Here is a 26,344-nt window from a genome sequence, read left to right as displayed (position 1 = left end):
TTTTGAAAAAAAACCAGGAGACAGCAGAGGTATTGCTGTAAGTTGAATATGCTTTTGAATAATTAAAATGAGAAAGGGTAAACAGCTAAGACACTCTATCTGTGGTGAAGGAAGAATCATGCAGGAACTTAACTAGGTGTAATGTTGCACTGCAAGTGACAGCATAATTAATGCTTCTGTGACACACACGTATCATGTAAAAAATGACTTACAAAAAATATTTTAGTAACTGGATCCCTGGGGAAACTGCCTAAAGAAAATAACATCAAGCTCTTTTTTGGCTGAGTTTCTTGGCATTTTTTTTTGTTTGCTCAAAATGAGCAGAGAAGAGGTTGTAAGGTTAGGTTTACCAATTCCGTAATGACAAATATTGAAGAATTAAATAGTAAGTCTTAAAAGTGGAAAGAGGTGATTCATGCAAATACACATCTAGAAGAACCCTTTATTTTTCTTAGATTGTAACCCTGCAACTTTCCCCGTCTGTAGAAGATAAACTCTAGTAAGAGCTAATCACAGCTAACCTATGAAGTTACCTAGTTCTTATTAGCATTTGGATGCTTTTAAATCAAATCCTACAGGCATAATTAGAATGCTATTACCAGGCAAATTACTCTTTAGTTTACCTCCGTTTGTGTCATGTGTTTTAATATTAATAAAAAGTTCTGCAGAACATATGCTCATAAGTGTATGCAGAGAAGGTGAAGCAGATACGCTGTTACAAAGCAGAAGCAGCAGCCATATTCCATAAATTTCCATTGGTGTCTTCTCCGCAACAGACTTGGTACTGTTTTCTCCTTTGTAACAAAGAAGTTTGAATGATGTTCTACTTGAATCAGGAGTTCATTTTATGCAGGCTATTGAGATTTTGTTTCATTTTCCTGTGGAGAGAAAACGTGCAGGCAGCTCAAACAGTCTTCGTGATGGGTGACCAGAGCAGCTGCAGCAAATGCAGGTGACTCAGGTTCAAGTCCCTGTTGTGATGAGGAAGCGCACGTGTCTCCATCCACCTCCCCCTCTGCCACTAAAGTCATGGGCAGACTATTCTTCCACCTCAATGGTACAGAAACATTTTGCCCTTATAAGGTTCTTCAAAACTGATGAATTTTTATTCAAAGCGGTCAAGGGCTTTTTCTAATCAAATAAACACTTTAAAGTGAGGAAATGCATTGTTATAAAATCCCCACCTGACTTCAGTCTAAGTGCTAATCTGCTACTTGGTTGCAAAGAAATAAACAAAAGATGTCTTCATGGCCATTGTGTTTCCCATGGTATCTTGGCATTATTAGGGTGTTTACTTGTCCGTTTTTTACAGAGGAATGTTTTGTCAAGACTGATAAATTTATAGTGCTTCCAAATACATTTTTAGTTCATTTTTAGGAAAAGAACAATACAGTTATACAAGTCTTGCATAAAAAATACTTGTAATATTCTGATTTAAAATGTAGAGGGATTTCAATATATATAAAAAAGCCAAACAAAACCCAACCCTTCATATTTCTGTTATTTTATGCAAAGAATTTTATTTCTACTTGGCTTAGTGCATTGATTTATGTCTTTACGTGGTAACCTAGAAACAGTGAGAGCAGTTCTGTATTAGCATGTTTGTTATGGTAGTGAGTGATGTACTGGTTAGACTGTACTGTCTTCTATGCTGGACAAACTGGTTGGTATTTATAGCTGTTATTGTTATTGTCTGAGAAGACTTAAATTTTGTGGTATCTTTGTAGTTATGCTGTCATAGGACAATTATCTTTTAATAGCTGAATTGCCTTGGTCTAAGTTACTTGGCAAAACCTTTCTTGTTTAGTTGTTTGCTTCTTTTTTCTCAAAAAACTCTTTAAGATAAACAAGTCTTGCCTTTTGTAATGACCATAATGTCAGTCCAGAAATCAGATTTTCTGTATGTATACAAAGTTAACGGTATTCAAAGATTGACGTAGCTGCATAAAATTTTCCGTCAGAATGTCCCATTGGTTGAACAAAGGTTTATTCTCAACTGAAAAATGCATTTTCATTTAAGGTCAGTAAGTCATGAGTCTGCAGTTTGTGAGGGAGTCACGCTGAATGTATAGTCTAGTTAAGTCAATTGACTTTATACGTGTGTACTTGGTGTGAAGTGTGTTCTCTGTAATTCAGAATCTATTCTTCCCTACTTATAGGAAGAGATAAAACTTCAGTACTTGTAGAGAAGCAGTGTGTGTCAGAGCTTAGTGTACTAAATGACAGTAAATAAAAGAGGATATACAAAATTTTTTATTTAGAAAAACAAATCTGACTGTGTTTAGCAAGTATGTTAAAGGCAGGAAATCTTCATGTTTTATATGTGCAAATTTTATATAAAGTGTAGCAAGGTGTTCTGAAATATCAGAATGAATGACAGCTGTGCATCATTTTGCTATTCATTGCTATTTTCTTTTAAGGGTCAGTAATATTATACAGTGTGTTTATTTAAATATTTGAAAGTCTTTAAGCAGTAGTGAATTAGAATCATTAAATATAGTTTGAGAAGACATCATGTTCTCCACAATACCACCTTCATGATATAAAAATAAACTGTGGTACTTCTGGGGTCTCGTTTTATCTGAATGTGAGGGTTTCTTTCTTTACTGTGTTACAGCTGTGGATCTAGTAAGCCTTTTGGAAGGAGTTAGATTGGTGTGAAAGTACTGAAAAAATTGTCAAAGCAAAGGTATTTGTTATTTGCACACAACATCCATATGTGCAAGCATTTGTATATTTGATCCTAAAGACTTACTGGAATTACACATTATTTTCATAATTATAACCTCAAGCAGAACTGGCTGGATCTCTTCCTTCATATTCTCTTGAGAGGATTTAATAAAATTACTTCTGTTAATTCCAATGTACTTGGAAGATCTCAAAACTTACTCATTGTTTCCCTCCCCAAATCATCTTCAGCAGTCTAAAATTATTTTTATATAAAACAGTAATGGTAAAATATATGTTTTGTCTTGTGATTATTGTGTACCAGATGTTGTTTTGTTTCCTCACAACTGGAAGAGCTGAAGTCACTATTTCCTAATGCTCCCCTTTCCTCCTGTCTGAAGCTTTGTTGTGGTTCCAGAAAGCAGGACAAAGAATATTTTAAAACTCAAATGTTGAATTCAGCCTAAAATAATGGAAATGTTCACATTTTCAAGCTGATAGTAGAAGACTACAGTGGATTGAGAGGAGACTTGAGCTCGGTGACCTGTGGTTTTTTGGAACTAGAAGAAATTTTTCTATTCATCCCAGGGCAGCCAGGATCCAGTTGGGGCTCATTTTGTTCTGTTTAGACAAATGAGATTTTGTGTAGGACATTATTCTCTGAATATGAAGAAATACATTTACTGATATGGCAGTAATGAAACTTTTACAAAAATACTGCTGTTGGCAGATATGTTTACTTTACTCTTTTGGCCTGAATGTTATTATTTGGTTGGTACTAGGAAAGAAAATAGAAATGAATAGCTTATTTTTTCCCTAATGATAATGAGAGTTGATAGAATATTAAATTGCTAAACATTATGGTTGCAAACAGACAAAACCCCACCCTGATTATAGAAGGTTTTCTGCAAGTTAATAAGTGCAATGAAGTCTTCCAGAGAATTTGCAATGCTGAAAGAAAATTGATGGTTGAAGAAGCACTCCTGGCAAATAAGATTTATTGTGGGGAAGAAGAAAAAAAAGGTGTTTGTTTTCATATAAATAGATGCACCAGTAGCACTGGGGGAACTAGTCCAAGGGATGAGTCTTGAAATGCTAGTTTAAGATATCTGGGAGTAGTAATGTAACAGCACAGAATAAGAAATCTCTTCCACTAGCTACTCATTTGAAGTATGAAACTGATAGGAGAAACAATCAAACTGCTAACTCTTACCTGTTATCCCTTCTTAGTAAAAGGATAGAGGGAAATAAGATGAAAGGTTTTTGTTTGTTGGAGTTTTTTTAGAAGTTATTTTAATTTGACTTTCTTGCTGATTAAATTAGTAGAAACTCTTCTGGAAAACAGATTTACTTGGACCGTGAATGAATATAATAAAGGGGGGAAAGCAGACCTGGCTTCCTGGGATCTTAATCATACCTCAGAAGTCTGCTGGAAGAGTCATCAGCATGTGAATAAGGATGATCTGTTTTTTGTAGTTAACTTAATTTCCAAAAAAACTTTTAACAAGGCCCTTCATCAAAGGCTTTTAGAATATAAGAGGAAAGTCTTCTCTTGGATTAATGGCAGATGAGGTGTAGAGTACAAAAGACATGAGTAAGTAGTCATTTATTAAAGGAAGAATTATATTTCTAGAGGGTCCAGAGTAATCAGAATTAAAATGGGGTATGAAATGTTGCAGAAAGATTTCATCATACTAAATGATTTAAAGATGAAAGGCAGTTGAGATTCAATGTCAGCAGACACAGTGGAGTACCCAAGGGAACAATAGTCCTATTTTTCTAAATGAAGAACGAGAACTTTTAGACATAGTTCCTCAGAAAGACCTCCTTAATAATTATTAAAATTAAAAAAAGAAGTACATACAGTTGAGCCACTATTCTTGATAGTTCTTACAGCATTCTTGATGAGTTAGGTAGAGGGACATTGTTCCCAAAATTTGTTTATTCTGAAGTTTCTGACATTTGACTTTAGGTTTACAAAAGTGTGCTTGATTGTGTTTTTCCCCCTTCTATGAAAAACATAGCAGATGTGTGATTTTTTTTTCTATAAATCTGTGCCCTTAAGATTTATTTTGAATAATTACTTAGAAATTAATCCAAAGCAAAATATCATAGTACACTGTGTGAATGGATGGCTCATCTACTGCTTTAGTGCTACATGGAACCCTGATTACCCGGTTTGAATGAATGATACAGTGGAACTAGAAAAGGTGGTTGATAGGTTTTGACCAGAGATACAGAGTGTCTTATGTAAGGACGAAGATATTTCTTAGCTTTAAACAGAGTGGACAGTAGTTATGCAGGAAGCATACAGACTTATAAAACAATGGAAGGTGTGGAGGAGATGGTTAGGAAGTAGTCCTGTCTTTTCTTAAGATAGGAACAATTACATTTTTCCGCAGCAGGTTGAGAAAGAAGGATGGGGGGATTTGTTTCGCTCAGTTGTTTTCTCTTAATAAATGTGTGATTTATTTAGGGATATCACCAGAAGAGGTGTCATACTGTGTGTATGAGTTCTGACCATAAAGGAAGAATGAGTGAAGTGGTTATATTGGGAAAAATACATTCATATTGCTTGTTACTCTCTTGGCTGCTATTCATGGTTTCTGCAGATGAGACATGTCTTCGCCTTCATCTAGTATGATCATTCAGTTTTATATTTGCTGTTTATTAGTCAAGCTTCATTCCTTTAAAAGTAATGCTTTTAATTATTGCTCTGAAAGAGAGCAAATTTCAGCTGTAGTAAAAAAACAAAACCAAACCAAACCAAATTATTTTGTCCAATCTGCATTTCCCAGTTAACATACATGTGGATCACTGTGAAGAAAATATTATTTATTTAGCTCTATGTTCATAAATGTCTGAAGTTAAAGCCTGCATAGCCTTTTTGATGCTACTCAGTAGTCTTTTTGATGCTACTTTCGTAGCAGAGTATCAAGTGAGTTCTAGTATTTCAATGGATATAGCTGCCGTAATTTGTCCAGTAAAATATTTATTGACATGTTCCATGCAATTGAACTTAAAACATTGCATAAGGATTTTTTTTGGAGATTAAGCACCTTTATTTATCATTATAAGATCAGGTCCCCTACTCCCCAAGCTCCATTTGATTTCCTGATCAGGAAATAAAATAGAGTTGTTCCTTTAGAAATATCATTTGAATACTGAAGCTATGTGGAAAGAAGATGTACAACATGATGTCTGTTTCTGATATGACCGTGGTTTCCTGCGTAAGGATTTTACTGACCTGTTTTGTTCCTACCAGAAAAATAACTTGCAGTGAGGCTCTGCTTGTGCTGGGTCAAGATGGCCATGGGAGATTGCTCTGAGTTGCCTGTTAAGCTTTCTAACAGGAACTTCTGAGGCATGGACTTGCTCTCACCCTGGTACTGGGCTTAAGCAGCAGCTGGCAGGGCAGCTTGACGTGAGAAGCAGGAGAGTTAAGTGTGACCATTGCCTGCAGTCAGCGGCTGCTCTTTGGGAGCATTGTTGAGACTCCAGCCAAGTCTAACTGGTCTGGCACAGCACCAGAAAAACAGATGAGCCAAAAAACCAAAATCAATGTGTTTTGCTCATGTGAAGAAGTACAACCAGCCAAATCATTTCTCTCTTGGTGTGATTGAAAGGACTTGATACAACAGATATAAAGTGATGCAGTAAGTAGAGCTAGAGTGAGCACAGAAAGGGAAAAAGTCATACTGCGTACATAAGGTGCCATGGTGGACATACATCAGGGGACCAGACCAGTGATTTCATTTTGACACCCTGAACCAAATAATGCAGGTTCAGGCTCTCTGCCTTGTGCTAGTATTGTTAAGACTTTGATTAAAACAAGAGTAACAATAACCCATACAACTACTCATGATCTGACAAAAACCTCATTTTTGAAAACACGGTCTGTAATATGTAGAAGTCTACTCATGTGTAATCTCAAATAATAAGATGCTCTTACTTATATTAAAACTGGATGTATCAATATCATATGCGTTAACACAAGTGGTATCTCTGTTTGGAGATAGATAATGGTGCTACTCTACAATTTTCATCTAAGATCCACAAAACTACTTGTTGCTTTTCAGCTGTCAGATATTATAAAGTGAACTGCAAAAGATGTCCACAATCCTGTACATAGTCTAGGCTCCTATGCTCTTGGCATTAAAATCCTATACGCTTGTGTTTTCTCTGAATGTTCTAGGCAGGTATCCAGAAATGGATTAATTTTGCCGTGTAGATCTGCTGTATAACTTAGAGGAAGCTTCAACTGTTACATCATTTATGTATCTTTCTGGACCTAGTATTCGGTTTTAAATTTCTTAGTTTGATTTGTTCTAGGATTGTTTTCTTAAGATGCTACATCCTAAGTAATTGCTGATTTTTTGCAGTACCCTAAGTTGGCAAACAATCTGTTTAGCATCCAAAATTCAACACATTTATCAAGTGAGTTTTATGATATTCTAATTTTGTGGTACAATTTTGGAAGCATATTCGTATTAGTATCAAAGGAAAAGCAGTACATTTATCTTCCATAATATTTGGTTAGTTCTGTTTATAGCCCTTTGATTATAGTAAGCATGATATACCTATTTGTTCCAAAGTATGAAGAAGTGTCAAGTAAGTATATATGGAAATAATGGAAATAATGGAAATTATTATGCTTTTTGGCACTTACACATAACCTGCTGCAGCTGTCATCGCACACAGAAAATTTGTCATCTTGTGACCTGATCTGATGAGAAACAGATTTGCTATTATGTTTAGCATTTTCCCAAATGGACAGAATTAAAACAGGCAAATACTAGCATTGAGACGTAGCAATCACTGTCACAGCTGATGACTGAAAGTAAGTAAGAGGATGATAATTTGAAGAATATTCTGACCATAAACATGTACGATAATAACAGCAGATCCATAGTGAACTTGAAGATAAGTCGTGATTTTTTTTTTTTACAATATCAGAGCATATAAGTGAAGAAAATGATAAATAGCTGCTTTTACATTTTTATTAGGTACACTTGGAATTTAGACTACAAACCTTTTTGATTATATTTAATAAAAGAAAGTAGTTTGAAGATGCACAGTTTTATTTACAGATCATACTGTGTCTTAAGAGTTCTCTTTAAGAATGAGATGTTAATTGACTTCTCTTTTTATCAAATATTTCCAAAATCTTGGACAAGCCTGTTATAAACATGGTTACTGCAATGGAGAGCAGAATTCTTATCCTTTTTTCATAACAAAATAATGAACAGCATTCATAAAAATAATGAGAATAACATTATAACATGTAATACTCTATGTAATATGTAGTACATATCATTTATTAAACTCAGCAAAATGGCCTCAAAGCTACAGTGTGTACAGGAGCATAAATTGAATTATTTGGACTGATGTTTTCATAGCATCCATGTTCTCATTAGACCAATAGCCTTGATAAAATATTGATATAAACTCATTTTGCAGGAGGATAAGTAGTCAAAACCACATCAGTACTGACAGAGTTCAAGTTTATCATGCTTGTTATACCCTTTTGAATCCCTGAACTCTACATGGTCTTAATTTCTGCACTCTTACACTTGTTATTAGCTGATAACTAGAGGTCCAATTTTTTATTTTTAAATGAAGTGTTGTGCAAATACCAGCAGATTTCCATAAGTTTTCTTGTTGTATGGCTTTTATGTGTGGGTTTTTTTAAATATTGATACTCCAAACCATTAAATTTCCCAAACTAAAATATATTTCCATGGTAGAAGGATATAGAGATCATCAGTTACATTTATATGACCAACTAATTGGCTGGTTAGTTTCTTATGTCTTTATTACTCAACAGTGCAGTCATTTAATTTGAGTTTCTCCTCTTGGGTGTTTATCAGAACAACACAAATCTACATAATCAATATTTCTTCTTCAGTTAAAGTGTTCAGATTTACATGAACCCATTAAATTACCTGTGGACAGCTTGCAGACTGCCTCATGGACCTGGGTTTTGCTACAGTTTTAGCTATTAGATTAATTTTCATGCAAGTCAAATTGAATTCTAGTCAATGGTTATGCTGCTAAGTGGTAACTATTTTCTTTACTCCCCTAGTTAATACCAGAACTGCTGCTATTTTGGCTGGTGTGGGACAAAAGATGTATCCATGCTTTGCTTTTCCTCTGGATATCTGTTCTTTCTTTTTCATCTCTCCAAGATCAAGAGCTCTGCAATAATGTTTCTAAACTGATATTTCTCTAATGTTGTTTTGTATGATTAAAATTATAACATTTCATAACTGTTCCTTAAATGAAAAAGAATGACCTGATAGGATCTTCAGTAAAAAGGCTTAAAAATCCAGAAAACAAAGAAATGGACTTCTGTGCAGGGAACTATTCACATTTCTGTGTAATGTCTTTGGATGCATTAATTTGTTTATGAAGCAGCTTAGAAAATGTTATTGAAAATACCACACATGACAAAGAAGAATTGAGTTTCATTATTTGAATGTAATTATCTCACACTGTGTGAAACAGCCTTTTCTTGTCAAGAGTAAAGTAAAAGTGTTAAGCCTATTATAATATCTCTTTTGATGTTTTTGTAGGATGGAATAAAAGATGAATGCTCGGTGCTGAAGCTGCAGCTGAAGGAGAGAGATGAACTCATAGCCCAGCTTCGTGAGGAGCTGGTAAGCAGAAGAAGAAGTCTTTTTTTTTTTTTTGTGGGTGATTTTGAGTTCGTTTACCTGATAATGTCACTCCAAGAGCAGAAATTAAAGAAATACAATTTCACACCCTCTACAGAGTAGCTAGCCTAGGGCTATGCTAATCATATGGATAAACACTGATAACACTGACTGTACATTTCTAGGGACTTGTCAGCCTCTGAAGTGGCTATCTAGATTCACTGCTAGTAGAAGTTTCTTTGAAAAGATTGTGTTGACAGTTGTCTTGATCAGAGGCAGATTAAGTAGCACAGCACTGTATGCATATGCCAGAAATCTTGAAGGGCCATGCACATGCCTGATAAATTGTCAGTACTTCTCCCATGAGCTGCTTTTCACATGCACAAGATTGTTCAGTAGAAAACGAAATGCCTTTTTTTTTATCCATAATGGATGTCTTTACATAAAATAATAAGTATTCTTACATTTGCTGAACCTTTCCATAGCATATGGGCTACTAATTCTTGACTACTACCATTTTAAGGATAGGCAGAATACTTTCCAGTGACTGAAGGAAGTTAAATACCTAATACAGAAATTAAAAACATCAAACACATGAAAATGCATTTTATTATTCTATTAGGCTGTATTAGCAGAATTTTAAAATTCCTTTTTTGGTGGAACATGGATGTCTTCAGTATTTTTAAATAAAGGAAGAGCAATTTTTTACCTCCTTGCTCACAGAGAACTGAAATGCTCTGCAGAGAAAGCATGTAGGGTCACCACATTCAGGAAGGCATTCAAACATGCATTCCTTCTATGAAAGCTGCAGGTATGCAGGCACCTAAGATTTTTTTCTTAGCACTCTTTGGGATATGGGATTGTTTCCTTAATTAGATCTTAATTAGCTGATCTACCTCAGGGCCTTTTTGTGCTTTTCTCTCTCATGCCTCATGGCTAGCTCAGAACTGGAACAGAATTAATTCAGGTCTATCTATTATTGCATCTTTTATATGTTCACTAAAAACACCAGTATACTTTTATGCCAAATAGCTAAGTTTCAAGTTGCATGCAAAAAATGTAATACTGCTCAAGGATGAAAGATTTCTTTGCTATAGTAACATCTGCAAAATAAATACAGGTCATCAATATTCTTTGTTTCATATTTGGCTACATTAAGAAATGATATAGTATGTAATTATTATCTAAAATTAAATGACAAAATGGGACACGGGGTACATCAAGCTTCTACACAATCCTGGAGCATTAATTTTATATCAGTCTAGTTCAGAACATATGCTATTTAACTGATCAGCAATTTTGTCAATGTGAAATTACCCTGTGTTGATACAGGGAGCTGTAGCTCATTTGCTGTTAACTATTGTCAAAGTTCATCTGTATATATGTCAGTCTCACAGGGAACTGTCATAATAGACAAAAAAACTATAACTTCCTAGGGCTATGAAATAAGTAGATTTCTGTATGATTGAAAGTAAGTGTCATGGATTTAATGCATGATTAATTGACTTCAGTTTTGACACTCTAGGACTTGTAAAAGGAGTGCAGGTGAGATTCCTGAGACCACATTTAGTCATTTGAAATTAAATGTTGAAAGGACTCAATATATTATCTAACTTACTCCTATTGTACTAAATAAACAGAGATTGGAAGGTGAATATGACTGAAACTACTTTTAGTTTAGAAAAAAAAGGTAGTGGGTGCCCACAGGATTAGAAAAAAAAGGATTTTTATTTTTTTGTCTGAGATATCTAAGTACAGTCATAAATGATTTTTTTTTTTAATCTCTACTATGTTTTCTCCTGCAATAAAATTTATCTTTTTGTTTGTTTAAGGGTGCAGTGTTGTAAGACATGCCAGGATTTCTAAAGCAACTAGAATTAGTGGCAGTCTAGTAAAAGAGCTCACTTAGAAGTTGTGCCAGAACTGAACATTATGACAATCTTCCATTAACAATGTGATTTTATCACATTGTAGGGATCACTGAACTAAAGTCTACTTATTGAAGGACCTCAGCAATCCATCTGGGGAAGTACTCACTCAGCTTAGGCATGGGCACTGTCTAAGGTTAGGTGGCTATGAAACAGCCATTTCCAATGACATTTTTGATCTTGAGCATCTAAAAAGGCTCAGTATGGTTACAGCAAGCCCCTGTTGTTTCTCTGTTGCTTCTGATGAGCCTGTATGAAGCTGATGATGCAATCTGAAGTCCTCTGAGGAGAAGCAGGACTTTGGTCCTTCTGGACACCACTACTTGCACTGCACATCCAGTGCTCTCTTCCTGGAGGTGCCCTGGGCCCTGCCACCATGGGACTTCATGAGGTTTGCTCTTGATTGTGTGAGGTGTTCTTAGGAGCTGCATGCAGTGGACTGTTCAGGAAAAGCAAACTCTCTTTTCAGAACTGTTAGAAATTAATTAAATTTAAAATGATTGCTAGAAAATTGTGATAATGTTTTCTTTGCTTACATAAAATTGGCCAAAAATGATACAAAGCATACTTTAATATTCTGAAAATGCTATAGTTACTTATGTGTTTGTAAGACTGTAAATATTCAGAAAGTGAATGTTTACAAAAGTTAAGAGCAGTAATTTTTGGCTAATGAAACCATACATGTTTCCACATCTGCAATTTATTACAGGCTTAGCACTTGATGGATAACTACCATTTTTATTCTTGTATCTTAGGGCAACCCATGTTCCACTGTCATTCTGAATATGGAAATGTAAAATTTGTAAATACAACCTACCTATCTTGAAATTGTGGCATCATGATGCTAATTCAGAGATAGCACATAAAAATTGGTTAGAGTGGGAGTCAGTTTTGTACTTCTTGAGAAATACATGGAAATCTGTACTTTCCTTGTTATTTTCCATTAAGTTGAAAGCTTACATGTAGATGAAAACCACTTGGTTAATTGGCTTTACTGCAGAACTCTTCAACTAAACTAAAGTGAATTTCAGGTAAATTTTGGCTCTACGGGAACTTTTGCTTCTTTCTTTTCTCTCATTTTTCTGGCGTTTCCTAGTTACCTTCTCCTCTCCCCTTGGATATTTTTTTTTAACTTTCAAATAGTGTAAAGAAGTATTTCTGCCTCATTTGAGTGCATTATGAAGGAGACTTTGCACAGAGCTGAGGGTGGAAAATGTCAAGGGGGAGTGTGAGCTGACTTACTGTAAGCTGAGAAGGTTCAAAACACCTGAAACTGTTCTCTGTTGTAATTGTTACCTAGCTTTTTAAGGGAGAAAAAGATTAATACTTCAGGAATGAAAATAAGGGTTTAGATGCTCAGCTACAATACCGAGGTGAAAAGGATAAAATGCGAGGAGCGATCACCTACCTCTGAGCAAAGAAAAAAGAACACTTAAAAGTAGTCTCTTGCGAATTTTTTGTTTGTTCTCTTTTTAGTGATTATTTTGAATTGACTCCCTTGGTCATCAGAAGGGTGTCTGTTTGTCTTCGGAGAAGTAAATAGGGCTAGGCAGGGAAGTGGGATTAATTCCTCTAAGCTCCCATTATGTCCTGAAAAATACCTACTTCAGAAATTGAAGGAGAGTTTGTCTTCCAAGATGTCAGGTGTAAAACCTGCTTTAAGACTCCCTGTAAAGGTAGACCTCAGAAGGAACTGAAAATTTGGGTTCAAAACATCGCTTTGTCTCAAGGCTCTACTCATTTGTGAAAATATTATCTTATGTAGTAAATCAAAGAAATTAATTGTATCCATTCTGCAGGGTTTGGTAATGGAGTCATTCATGTGGTCTTATTTTTTTTTTTTTTCATTTTTCTCTTTTCTTTCTCCCTTCTCCACCCCCCCAAATTAACCAAAATAAATGAATGTCTTAGTTTTCATTGGGCACAAAGATGTTTGAAACCTTGGCTGTCTCATGCCCAGCTCTACCTGTAACTGCATCTTTACTTGCGTTTTCCCAAATCGATCTTTTTCCACTGCAGTGTGAGCACTTAGAATGACTTTAAGCAGAAAATATTTTCATGGTATATTGGCAAAAATAACTGACTGCTGTTTACAGTAACATTTATTCTATTGCTGTCATTGGTACAGCGACATTCACGCTGAAAAATGAGTGTTAACAGCATTATCCTTTCAACCTTGATTCCCTGTGTAACTTGAGTCATGTGTCATGTGCCACAGAAATAAAAAATGTAGTGAGGCAGTTTGAGTAGATTCTGAGTAGAACTGGAGGCAAAGTTAGGTCAGGAAATTAATCCCCCTTATGGCCTAGCTTTTGGAGAGACTTTTCTGCTGCAGAGGTGGCTCTTTATCAAGTATTTAGACTTTTTACATTTATGGAATAGCTAGGTACAGTGCTAGCTAAGTGGGCTTTTCGTCAAGGTGTAGAAACTAATCCTTTAGGACTAGATATTCCATAAGACATAGCTGCCTTTTTTTTTTTGGTCTTTTCAAATCATAAACAAGCTCTACTTCCTTGCCCAAAACTTTATGTTAAATGATTTGAGGAGGTGGGGGGCTTGTACTGTAATTGGGGGAGGAGGTGTGTGTATGTGGTTGTTTTTGGGAGGAAAGTGGGGGTTCTTTGTTTGTTTGGGGGGATATGTTTGTTTGTTTGTTTGTTTGTTGCTGTTTCCTAAATATAATGTATTCCTGGAGGGCAAGAATGATGGCAAGCTTAGCTGTTTCTGTAGACTGATTTCAATAATGGGCAAATAGCCAATTGCTGATGTTTTGAAGTATCATGAAGATGAGTACTTGTTGTTCAGCTTTGAAATGTAACAGAAAGCCTTAGATGCGTTTGAATCCTGCTGATGAACTGTTTATGAAAGACACTTAGGTTAAGTGTAAAAATCACCTTATGTAGTTATGCCGATACAGATCCCTTCAATTTCAGTCTTAACATCACAACTTGTTTTGACAGACAAAGAATGAATTTTTTTTTTTTATGAACTTGTGGTAAAATAATTTTTTTTAATTGTTAGGGAAAAGAGAAATTTTCATTAGCCCAGGCTATTTTCAAAATTTGAAAGAAGTTGTCTTTGAAGCATTAAGGCAATCACATAATTCCCATTCAAAAGGAATAGTAGTCCTTATGTTTTTAAAAAAAGTAACCTAAATTAATTGTTACACTGATTATCCATTTTTTCTACATTCTGCTGGTTTGTAGTGTTATTACATGTTGGCTATTTTATGAGAAGATATTATAGACCTGTGGATGATTTACATAAGAACCAGCATTTGTAAGTACTTTCAAATCCTCCTACTTCCTCATATTTAGGAAACGTTAGGAGTAGAAAAGAAATAGGTTAGGTGTACTTAAACATTATTAAAGTATCAGCCTTCTTCCCCCTTTTTTACAGGAGAATTAATTGCTTTTATTCGAGAAAAGGCTTATCTTGGCTGTAATTACTCTCTGAATCAGTTCCATAAGACAGACATGAAGTGTGAAAATGGCAATATCCTATTACACACAACGAGGATTAGGCTCCAATTCCTCTTTACACCAGACCCTTGATGAAAAGCTGCCAGTCAGATAGGATCTTTAATATTCCTTGGCGCTTGTGGAGGTGATTCTGCATATGAGTTTAAGTCTCTACTACAAAACATTTTCCTATTGTTGTGTTTGGCATAGATAAAAAAAATATGACAGTAGCATTGAGTAGTGTATTCCTGGTCTCACTGAGACTCTGCTCAGAAAAATAACACTGCAAAAATGAGCAAACCTGAAATAATAAATTTGCTCAAAGTGTCCCTTGAGACACAGTGCCAAGGCTTACCCTCCTGTAGTAGTAGTGCACTGTGTATGCTTGTCTTCAACAGGAGTGTCACTTGAGTGTCAGCTGTAGACAGGTGGCTTTGTGAGATATGCGCTCATTTTCCTGACAGGCTTTCTACTATAATCAGGCAATTCTGACCTGGCCTTACGCCAAAATCTTGGAGAACTTAAATTTTTGATCTATCTGAAGGACAAAATGTAGGTCTCAATTTCACCTTTTCTTTTTTTTTCCACTTCATTTTTTTAACAAGTTTTAAGTCTGGTAAAGATCTAAAGGCGGCTGACAATTGAAGGTCCTTTTGCAGTAGGCATATTCAGGGAGGGGTAGGCTTTGCTGGTTGTGCAGCTGTTTCTTTTCAGTTTGCTACAGGGGACAGAAACCTTTTGGTGATCTTAGAATGTTTAAGTCATTAACTATTTCAGTCTCTGACGGTAAGCAAAGGAAAATCCATGTGGTTTTGTAAGTGCTAGGAATAAAGGATATGATGAGGTCAGCAAAGAACTGGTGTGATTTTTGTATAGTTTAGATTGCTCAAAATTCTATTTTTTTTTAAATTTAGTTTGTATTTTTCATATAAACATGCACACAAGAAATATATATATTTACAGTAATACATGTATTTAGAGAACACAGAAACATGCACATATTCACACACAAATGCACATGCTGTCTCTCATTCAGTGTCTCCTTGGTAGTGACCTTGCACTCAAGAATGGCTTAGACTTTATGATAAAGAAGGTCGTAGAAGGAAAGCTGGCTAAAAATATTGAAATCCATTGCTGCTTGACATGGCCCAATGTTAGATGAATTCTCAAGGAAGTACTTAAGTTTGAGCTGGCATGAAGGTGACTGCTGTCAGTATCATCTAATGGAATACTATTGTGTGTGTGTTTAAAAAAGCATAGAGGAAAGTAATGTTGCTTAAAATCAAATACACATACGCTGAAAAGCTTGTTTTGCTTCTGAAGACCAGCAGTTTAATTTGTATGACTTAACATCTTCAGTATGTTGCTAAAGGCATGTATGTGATGCATTTTTATTGTAGTTGTCTCATAAATGCATTATCCTCAACTCTGCACCACGGTGTTTAATGAATCAACTGGTAGTGTTATTTCTTTCAATAATTAATTTTCAGATTGGGGAAATACTTTTACTTTTTAGGATGTTTCATCTGTCTGTGTAGTTCACTAAGGATTTGATAGGAGGATAATGGGGTTCTTTGCTTTTTTTTTTCCTTCCTTTTAGTTATAGTTTAGTGCCTTGTCCAGTTTCTTTACCATACCTGAGCATGATTCACAGAAAAGTCTGTGCATAAACACTGGTGTAGCAACATCACAATGAAGAATCATCTGTATTTTAATGGCAGAATACAATTTTTCTTTACATTCTGGTGAAGTTCTTTAAGGCAAGAGTGTTATGAGGTTTTTGTCCTCAATTAATATTGTTTCATTCACTCATGGTATATTCATGTCCAGAGGAGAGGTTTTGCTGGCACTTTTCCTCCTGTCAAAAGAGATTTTAAACTCAGTCACGTCGTGGTTGCTGTGACCAAGGTGGCCACCAATCTCCACTTGGCTCATGCAATCCACTGTGTTGACAAGCAGCAGATCAGCAGACATACCCAGTTTGTCTATGTGAAGCTTTAGCTCTGAAATTGAGAATGTATTTCTGTTACCCCCTCCAGCTTTTGGAGAGCAAAACTGTCCTTTTCCATAACTGTTTCCCATGTTTGGGGGAAGTGAATTAAGTAGAATGAAGTATTATTGATCTTCTGTCTTTGAGTAGCTAATCATTATCTTACATGTCCTCTATTATCTCTGTTATTTTTACCAGCGTATGTGGGAAGGATGCTGGTCCTAAAGAGCTACTAGAAGTGGCTATTTATCCATCCGTGTGTTTCAGAGAATTTAGATAAATGCCTTTTTTCACAATATATATTTGACATGAAGTGGTAGGTTTTGGTCATGGGGTCAAGCCTCTTTCTTCCATCCATCCAAAGTGGAGCGTTTTTAATGCTCCACTTTGGGTTGGTCTTCTGCTGCTTTGATTTCCTACATCTTTCTTCATCTTTTGAAATATAGTTCCCTTCTTTCTATAGAATCCATGCCAGTCTGCACATCTTTTAATGTTTTGTCCATGTTTTATCAATTCTTGATCCAGAATCTTGTTTGATGCCCATTTCTAGTTTTTTGGGTGAAGGCTGCTACTGTTTTCAAGCTTTGACATTTGTACTGATGTTCAGCTGTAATACCTTTGACTCATGGTGAGATTTCTTCAGTATCCCAGTGCAACAAGAAGGGAATGGATTCCATGGCAAAGTTGTCTGAAATGACCTGCTGATTACCCTGTATTTAAGCTGGGTGTTTGGTGAGGTAGGCAGGGGTCTGTACAAATGCTTCTTCATCCTTCAGGGAGGAGGCAGATGACTGAAGAGCTCTAATTCTTTTATGATGAATGGTAGTAAAAAGTGCCATGTGGATATCATTGATAAAAAAGTGTGTTAGAAGGCTATACACAAAGCCTGAGTAGTGTCCTAACAGCAGCTGGCTTTCAGATTTCTACTTTCATTGGCAAATTCTTTCCAAAAAATATTTCTCAAGTAATCTCCTTTCATGTTTTGTCTCCCTTGATAGTTTAACTAGATGAACTCTTTATGTTCCCTTGTATCTTGATTAGAAGACAATAAAATGATTGTATATGGTCATAATCAGAAAATCAAATAAAAAACAATCTCACTGACTTTTAGTCGCATATTACAGTTAAATTATAAGGAGAAAAAAAGCTACTGGTTAATAGTAAATCAACTTAATCTCACTCGTACATTTATTTGGTTTGTCTGGAGTATTCAATTCTGAGTATTTTTTCATTAGGTTGTTCTGTATGGCTACTAAAATAAAGGTAATAAACTATGTCTTAATATTCTTTGTTGACTTCAGAATATAGAGTGAAAATATATCTTTTTGCGTTTGGTGAGGTTTTTTGTTTTTTTTTTTTTTTTCAGAGCTGTTGTTCATGAATTATTCAGTATGTTTAAATGTACTTAACGTATTTCAACGTTTTCTAGTAATAATGGAAGAGATTTATCTTACACTTCCCAATTTGACTTACAGATGATATTGTTTTTCTCAAAGGGAGCTCTGGTGATTTACCAGAAGAGTAATAGAGTTTGCAGGCTGTGATATTTATCAGAATTTGCCGATTATTAACACAGGATTTTATAAAACCAGACTTTCTCACAGTGTGCTATTTGTGTTGCAGCTTACAAATGAGGGTTTCACCAAACAATGCTACTTGAGAAATAGGATGCTGTATTATTCTGGCTTTAGAAAGAACAAGTGGAGCTATTGTGCTACTAGTATGGTGATGAGCAGGAATAAAAATAAACTATGTAAACTTGCTTCAGTCTGGTTGGTGTGGTTGTGGTGGAGCTCAGGTTAATAGGCTGAAAAATAAAAAGTGGAAGTAATTAAAGGGTGATCTAAAGAAACAGGAGAACTCCTTCTATTTTTTTACCTGAACTGTGTATTTATCATTCTGCTTTGAAGAGCAGGGTGATAGGTTCTAAACAGAAGGGTGGTATACAGAGGACTGAGGATTTTTGGATTGTCCCTAGATCCACCTTTCGAGATCACTTCAACCACGGGCATGTTCAACCTGTAGAACTTGCTGTGCAAAGGATCCTCATTTAGCCAGTGTGAATAAGAAAGCTTAGATCATTTTCTGGAATTTTGCAGAATTCATTTTGTTGCATCTTCAATTTATGGAAATGGAATTCAGTTCTTAAGGGACAAAGATATTTGCTGTCTTTTCTCCCTCAAGTTCAGAACCATTGGGGTGATAAGGGTAGAGAAAAAGAAACTGATGAACCACCAGTAGCTTAGAACATCTTTTCTAGTGCTATTTTGTCTTCATTTGTTAGATTACTGTCAGTAATGTATGTCTGTTTTTCTTTATTTGACCTACAAATTTGTGGACCCTTCTGCTTAGTCAGCAAAATTTAAGAAGTATCCAAGCAGAGAGCTTTTTTCACATATATTTATTGCAAAAATCTGATTTTCTGCTGAATCATGTAGGCAGATTGAGAGGGAGAGAGAAAGCTGGTTCCTAAACAGTAGGGCTTCAATTAACTGCTATGTGCAATTGTACTTAACCTGTAGGAAATCAGGAAGCTGCATGTTACGTGGTTGTCTGCATAGAAAGAACCCTAAAAGTGTGGCAAAGTTGTGTCTTTGATAATTCCGAGAATTAAAAACATGAAGTTTTTTCTAAATTCCATTTCAGCTTTATTTTTCCTTTTTTATTAATCTTGACAATTTATTTTCATTATTCATTAATTATTGAAACCTTCTATATACATGAAGTCCCTAATAGGGAGCTTAATGAGTCAGGGAGGCTGATCTGATAAGGAATACATAAAATCTGGCCTGAGAAGTACTAGAAACACCAAAAGACTAGCAGTGACCATGTTGCCTAGAGAGTTGTTGATACAGGCAGTCAGTTGAATTGCAGTTCTGACTGTGAGTAGCGCTGAATGCACTGAACACTTTAAGTTTGGGCTTAAATGTGCTGTGTTTGCCCAATTGCTGTGTTCAGTTGAAAAAAACTGAGATAAAAGTAGATAAAAAGAAAAGTTTTATTTCTAGAGAGATAAAAAAATAAAAAGAACGTTGTCCTGTAAGACCAGTTGCAGAGCATAATAAATACATGCATAAGTCAATTTATTAGCTCTCACATCTTTGATACATGATACATTATATCATAAATTCCAACATCATTTGATGTTGTGTTGTTTGTTTTTTTTTTTTTTTAAGAACATAAGCAGGTAACTTAAAATTATGGGTAATTTAGGAGTGAAGGACCAGTGCTACCTCCTGGCTCAAAGCAGCATTCACTTCAAAGTTAGACCCAGTTGTTCAGGGCATTTTCTCGCCGTGTTTTGAAATTTGCCAGGGATGGAAACAATGCAGCCTCCTTGGTCTAAGCAGTCCTGTGAAGGATTTTTTTTCTTGTGTCCAGTAGGACTTTCTCTTGTTCCAACATGAACTGTTGCTCTTTGCTTTTCTCTGTGTCCATATAGGAAGGCTCTGGCTGCTTCCTCTGGCTTCTATCCTGTTTGATAGTGGGAGAAAGCAAATAGATCTCCTTTGCCTTCACTTTTGGAGACTAAACAAACTATTTTCTTTAGCCTCTCCTTAGTCGTTTGATCCACTATCACATTGCCTGCAATCTCTCCAGTTTGCATCCACTTCTCATACTGGGGCACCCTAAGCAATGTATTTTATTTTCGGGTGCAGCCTCCACAACACTGAGGGGTAATACAGTTCTAGGCACTTTCTGTTTGCATGCTTGGCACAGTAGCCCAGCATACTGTTAAATTTCTGGTCTTAGTGTCTAAGCATAAGTCATATTATTATATCTATATCATAATAAAATTATTGTTTACATTACTGCATTTTAAGGAGTTCTGGGCTAACTGAAAACTTGTGGCTGTTACATAGGAGGAGCTTTGACTCACTATGAATTTGAACTAGAATTGATCTGATGACTTCCAGGTAAAGTACTTCAATGTTTATGCTGTCTAGTATTCTCTTTCTTAAAATGTGAGAAACTTACCCATGGAGAACCTTTTGGGCTGTGGTGTGAGGTTTGGGAGGTTGGTTTTTTTTTGGTTATGTCACCCCATGCACACACGTGTCCCTCTCTTATAGGGATAAAAAGGTTGGTGAACATGAATTTGATTTTTCTTAAGCAAGGACTCTAACAGTGAGTTTGTATGATTCAAGTGAAATGTAGTTTAAGGGTAAGCCATATAAGTCAATATCTGAACAAGGCATATATTTCTGTAAAATCTCTACATGGACACTGGCATTTGAGATAATCACACAAAGTCTCAGTAGGAGATACTCTACAGAACTGAGAATCCAATATTGCTTCTGTTAAGTTAAATCTTCAGGAATGCCTGAGAAACTACATTCAAATGGGGTATATCTTTAAGGAAATAGGATATATTTTTAAGAATAGGACTTCTAAGAAAAGAAATGTGTGGAAAAATATTTTTCATGTCAAGGATATAGAATAAAGCTAAAATATATGAAATGATGAAAAAATCATGAGGAAGGAGTGTGTGAGTGATTACAGCTCAGAATTTCAGTACTACATGGGACTATGTTTCAGATGAGCAGCAAACTTGAGTTGCCTCATGGTGCACCAACAAGATTGTGCTTTGTCTCAGTAAGAACAGAATACAATTACTCCTTAATTACTCTTTCTTCCTCTAATAAAATACTGAAGGCTTATAGGATCACTTTTCAGAGCAGATTTTTTTTCTCACTTTCTTTTTCTACAGCTTTGACCAGTATAGTTTGTAAAATTTTTAGGTTGGTCGTTGGCATAGATTTTATCTTTATCATTTTAGTCAGTATGCATGAATAGGCATGCATGCACTACTCCAAAAAAAAAAAAAAATAGTGGTTATGTCTTGCTGTTCTAGTTTTTGTGATCATCCTCCTTCTTTTGCTCAGAATGTTTTGTAGTTTAATCGTTTTCTGACTTGATATAATTAACAGAAAGGACATCCCAGGCTAATAGACTTCATCAACAGAATTAGGTTTGTTTTAGAAGGGTAAGGAAGCTATTCACCTCTCCCTGGAGAACTGCTGTCCAGGTAGCTGCTAGTACCCAGGAAGAGATTTTGGTGTGAGGTAACTTTTGGAATGTTATTCAGGCTTTTGTGTATACTTACCCTAGTGTGCACTGAAAATGTCAACAAAAAACGTTAACAAAAGTTTGCTCATTTAGTTCGCTGAACATCTCTTCACAAGTAACTGTATTGTGCCATACATCTAACTTACAGGACAACATCTTTAAAGGGATCTTAAGGACCTCAAATATACAGATTTCAGGAGTTTAGATCTGTGAATTCCTTAGTGTTTCTTGATCAGTAATCACCTAGTAATTCTTAGTAATTAATTCAGACTGCAGAATTAGAAGTGTTTATTGGTGAAGAATGTTAAAGTAATGTGAAACTCCATTACTTGGCATTTCATTATGATTTCGACTCTTTTTGGTATAGCACTATTAATCATTATCATCCCTCTTTGTGTTTTGTGGTGCTAGAATCCTTGTGCTTCCCTGCATTGATGTGAAAAAATAAAATATATAATATTTTCCAGTGCCTAGTAGTGTTGCTAGTCTCCCACTAGGCACTGGGTGAAGTAGCTCCTGAATTGTACTATAAATAGTGATACATTTTTCAGAAGGCGTAGGAGTAGAATTTTATACTTATGATTAATTAATGCAATTGAGAATGATCATGTACAAGGAGACATCTTTCACAGCTCATCTGTTTTTATGCTAAAATGAGTGAAAATAGATATCCTTCCTTTTTCTGTGAAACATCTGCTTTGGTTTTTCATATGTAATTGTTGCGAGAGAATTATATGGATAAGCTTGTTCATGGTTCTTTGCTGTTGAAAAAAGTGTTTAACAATCTCGGTTATCAGGTGTACATCAACTTTATGTTAGACTTGATTCCCTGTTGTGTCTGCTTTGAACTTACATGTGCTATAGAAAATATGTTGATAGCATCCCTTAGGGTTAGAACCACGTAATCTCTTATTCCACTGTAGGACCTGAAGTAACAATGCAATCCTTTTCTCATTCACTTGTGCCAGCCTCAGAGTAGTTGTTTTCTGTTTCTTGCACAAGGTTGGGAAACACCTTAAATCATACCATGAAAGCTCTCATGTGTAGGCTTCGTTCCTGGCAACTGTCTTTGCATTAATACTCAGATATGATGTTTAGCAGAGGCATGAAGTCTTTAAAAAATAACCAAATAAGCAAAACAAATTTGAAGTGAGAGATTGTCTACCATAATCACAACTAAGCCATTTTATAATGTAAAAAAAAAAAAAAAAAAAAAAATTGTAATTTTTTGTGACATGCTTTTTCTCTGCAAAACTTCAGTGCAAAATAAGAGAAAAGAAAGCTGTAATTTCTGCTCATGATGATTTCTTTGTCGATAAGGACTGGGTCTTTAGCAGGCATGCATAAGTGTACCTAGATGATGTGCTGCTGAGTTGTGCTGATTTACAGCAAGTTCTGTCATTTAATGCCTAAAGGGGAAAATTGTAAGTATCCATTTTGTAAGAGAGTGATAGAATGCTTCATTTACTTTACATGCTTTTGATGGACAGGTATATTAATGTAACACCTCACATGTAAAGATTGTTGGCAACTTACTTTGTCATTCATTAGATCGGGTTGTGCCTTTTGATTTAAAGATGATTTGTGTACTGCACTGGAAGTAAAAGAGCTTAAGAAAGGCCAGTATTAACCAAGTTGCCTGCCTCTCTCTGTGATTTATGGTGTGACCTCCTTAATCAAATAACCAAAAAGAACAAGGCGTTACTTTTAAGATCAGGTTGGAAACGAAGAAAGGAAAGCATTGACAATACCATATGCTATCTCACATGCACACACGCCCACACACCCCCTTGTCTGCTAGAAAATTGAAAGCTAATCTTTCTGAAGTAAAATAGCAACAGTGTTTCTCAGACTTCATGGGATTAAAATGAAGAAAACAAGAGAAGAATTTTGAAGGTTTGGTAATTCTTTTTGTTTTCTGAGACTTTTCTGGTTTATGGTAGCTGAAGGACGCAATAGCAACTACAAGAGTGCAAATCTTAACCAGAATAGGAAACAACTTTTAGGGAAGACTTGAAAAAATCATGCTAGAATGCTATAGAAAACGTCTTTTCACAAGGTCATCTGTTGAAGGTGATTTTTACTGTCCTTTTCACTGCAACTGCTGTGAATCCTGTAATATTTTTACCACCAAGAGGAATCAGAAATGCATTAAAACATGTCCAAGCTTAATGAAACAGAGGTAGGAAATGACTTTGAGAGGGGTTTAGACGCTAGCACCAGCTTAAAAGGGTGTTTCAGTTGTTCTGGAAAAAAAAGATTTTACCAAGTCAGAACTTAGCCTTGACAGAGGAGTTACCAAAAAGGTACATATGGTACAATTTTTTTTTTTTGTGAAAAGAAATTGGGTGCTACTTCTGTTGCAGGCTTTCTTAGTGATGAGAGTAGAGTTACACATATTTATGTCCACCCAATTTGGGGGAGGATTAACAAGAGTGAAAGAAAAGATGTTTGTGCTCTTTGGTGTCTTTTACTTACCATGGTCATCCAATGGTAGCTCTTCCTACCAAATCTGTATTATTCCCTTCATTACTTTGGTAAACTAAAACTTTATTGTCAAGAAAAAAATGGTATTTTCTCTTGGGGCAGAGACAGTTAAAGGATTACCAGCAGTGTACAGTTTTATAGTTTAATAGACAGGGCATTTTTTGTATATATATAGATTATGCTATAATGAGTACCTAGAGAGGTATAAAGCTAGCTTTGTAAGGAGAGGTATGCAATGTGGTGTCACAGGGGTTTAAAACAGTACATTACCCTTTAAGCTTTAGAAGATGGAGTTCCAAATGATCATCTCAGAAGCCCCTACAGTCTATTTAACAATTCTTTTTATTTGTTCTTCAAGTATGGCTGAACATACAGTGCCATTTAGGCCATTCTTTTAAAATTCTTTTTAAAATAACGGTGAACTCCATTTAAACCACTGTGGGGACCTCTCTTCTCCAGTAGGAATGAAACTTCAGCAGTTCTAGGCTTTCTGTGTGCCATTCCACAAGTGTTTAATACTTTTTTGCAGATGACTTCTGAAAGTCAAAAAATTTTTTCACTTCCTGTTGTCAGGATACTCAAAAGAGAAAAAACTTAAGATACAAACTTTTCTAATTTCAAGACAGAAATCATTTGTTAGTCAAAAATTGGGTTAAATTCCAAAACTATGTCAAGGAAGAATGCATTCATGATTTCTATTTGAAATTGTTTAAAATTTTCAGAATTAACTTCAGTATTACCATATTTTTTCATCATGCTAACATTTTTTAAAAATCCTGACAGAATAAAAATGATGTAAAGATACAAAGATTATCTGCATTTTTTATGTTGTGAGTCTGTAAACATCTGTTGTTTCTGTACTGTCAAGTAGCATTTATCAGCATGAGTAGGAATGGATCTGAAGATTATAACGGTTCTGATGATTCAGTATCCACTCTATGAATTTTTGTGGTATTTTACTCTTATAAAAGGTCCTCTTGATTCAACCTTCATTAGAAGTTGAAGCATACCAAGTGTGTTCCTCAAATATGTGTCTTTGTTCAATTTTACGTGGAAGAATCTGATTTTGTGCACTCAGAGAATGTTACCTGGTATGAACCAAAAGTTCATAGTGGAGCTGACATTTTGAAATCCTATCTGAACTCCAGTGTCTGTATGGTTAAACCCCTAGACCAGGTGCAAGCTTTGGTGACAGATTGTGCTCCCTTCAATGGCACAGGGAAAGGTGAACAGGGGCACTGGTCAGTTCATCACATGTTGTCTCTGCTGCTCTGTCCTCTTAAGGGATGAACTTCTCATGCTCTTTCTCATGCCACACCATGCAGTCCCTCCCACAGGAGACAGTCCTCCACAAACTTCTCTGATGTGAGTCCTCCCCCTGAGCTGCAGTTCTTCATGAACTTCTCCAGCGTGGGTCCCTTCCATGGGGTGCAGTCCCTCAGGAATAGGCTGGTCCAGTGTGGTTTCCTGACAGGGTCACAAGTCCTGCCCCAGCATGGGCTACTCTCTCCATGGGCCACAGGTCCTACCAGGAGCTTGCTCCAAAGTGGACTTCCCATGGGGTCACAGTCTCCTTCAGGTCACATCGACCTGTGTGAGGCATCCTCCATGGTTGCAGGTGCATCTCTGTTCCCCCATGGACCTCCATGGGCTGCAGGGGAATCTGCTCCAGTGCCTGGAGCACTTCCTGTTCCTCCTTCACTGACCTCGGTGTCTGCAGAGCTGGTTCTCTCTTCTACTGCAATTGCTCTTGTGCAGTAACTTTTCCCCATTCTGAAATATGTTATCCCAGAGGTGCTGTCACTGTCATTGATGTTGATACCACTGTTGACCTTGGTCAGCAGTGAGTCTGTCTTGGAGCTGGTTGACATTGGCTCTGTGAAACATAAGGAAAGCTCCTAGAAGCTTCTGAGAGAAACCATCCCTCTAGCTACCCCAAAAACCTGGCTGTGCAAATCCAATGCAGAGGTGACGTGAAATAGATTATTTGCACAACTTTAACATGTGATGTGTGGCCAGTAAGCATTAAAAATGTTGTCTGAAAAAAAACACTGTGAAATGGTCTGTTAGTATTTTGAAATCTCC

At 35.9% G+C, this 26,344-nt stretch overlaps 1 protein-coding gene across 6 annotated transcripts in view; it reads left to right on the top strand.

The window, feature by feature from the left end:
- CCSER1 (coiled-coil serine rich protein 1) overlaps nt 1-26,344 on the top strand; it is a 572,831-nt gene that overhangs the window by 275,364 nt on the left and 271,123 nt on the right. For all 6 annotated transcript variants that reach the window (XR_003526446.1, XM_027636005.1, XM_027636006.1 and 3 more), the window contains exon 7: nt 9,243-9,326. Coding sequence is in view for 5 of the 6 variants with exons in the window: in XM_027636005.1 (XP_027491806.1) it covers nt 9,243-9,326 (84 nt within the window). In the remaining variant the exon portion in view is untranslated. The remainder of the gene's footprint in view (nt 1-9,242; nt 9,327-26,344) is intronic.

Source organism: Corapipo altera, unplaced genomic scaffold, assembly GCF_003945725.1.
Source record: "Corapipo altera isolate COAL_440 unplaced genomic scaffold, ASM394572v1 22b, whole genome shotgun sequence".
Lineage (NCBI taxonomy): Eukaryota > Metazoa > Chordata > Aves > Passeriformes > Pipridae > Corapipo > Corapipo altera.
The sequence above is the reverse complement of the archived record's forward strand: the minus strand, read 5'-3'. Positions and strand labels throughout refer to the sequence as shown.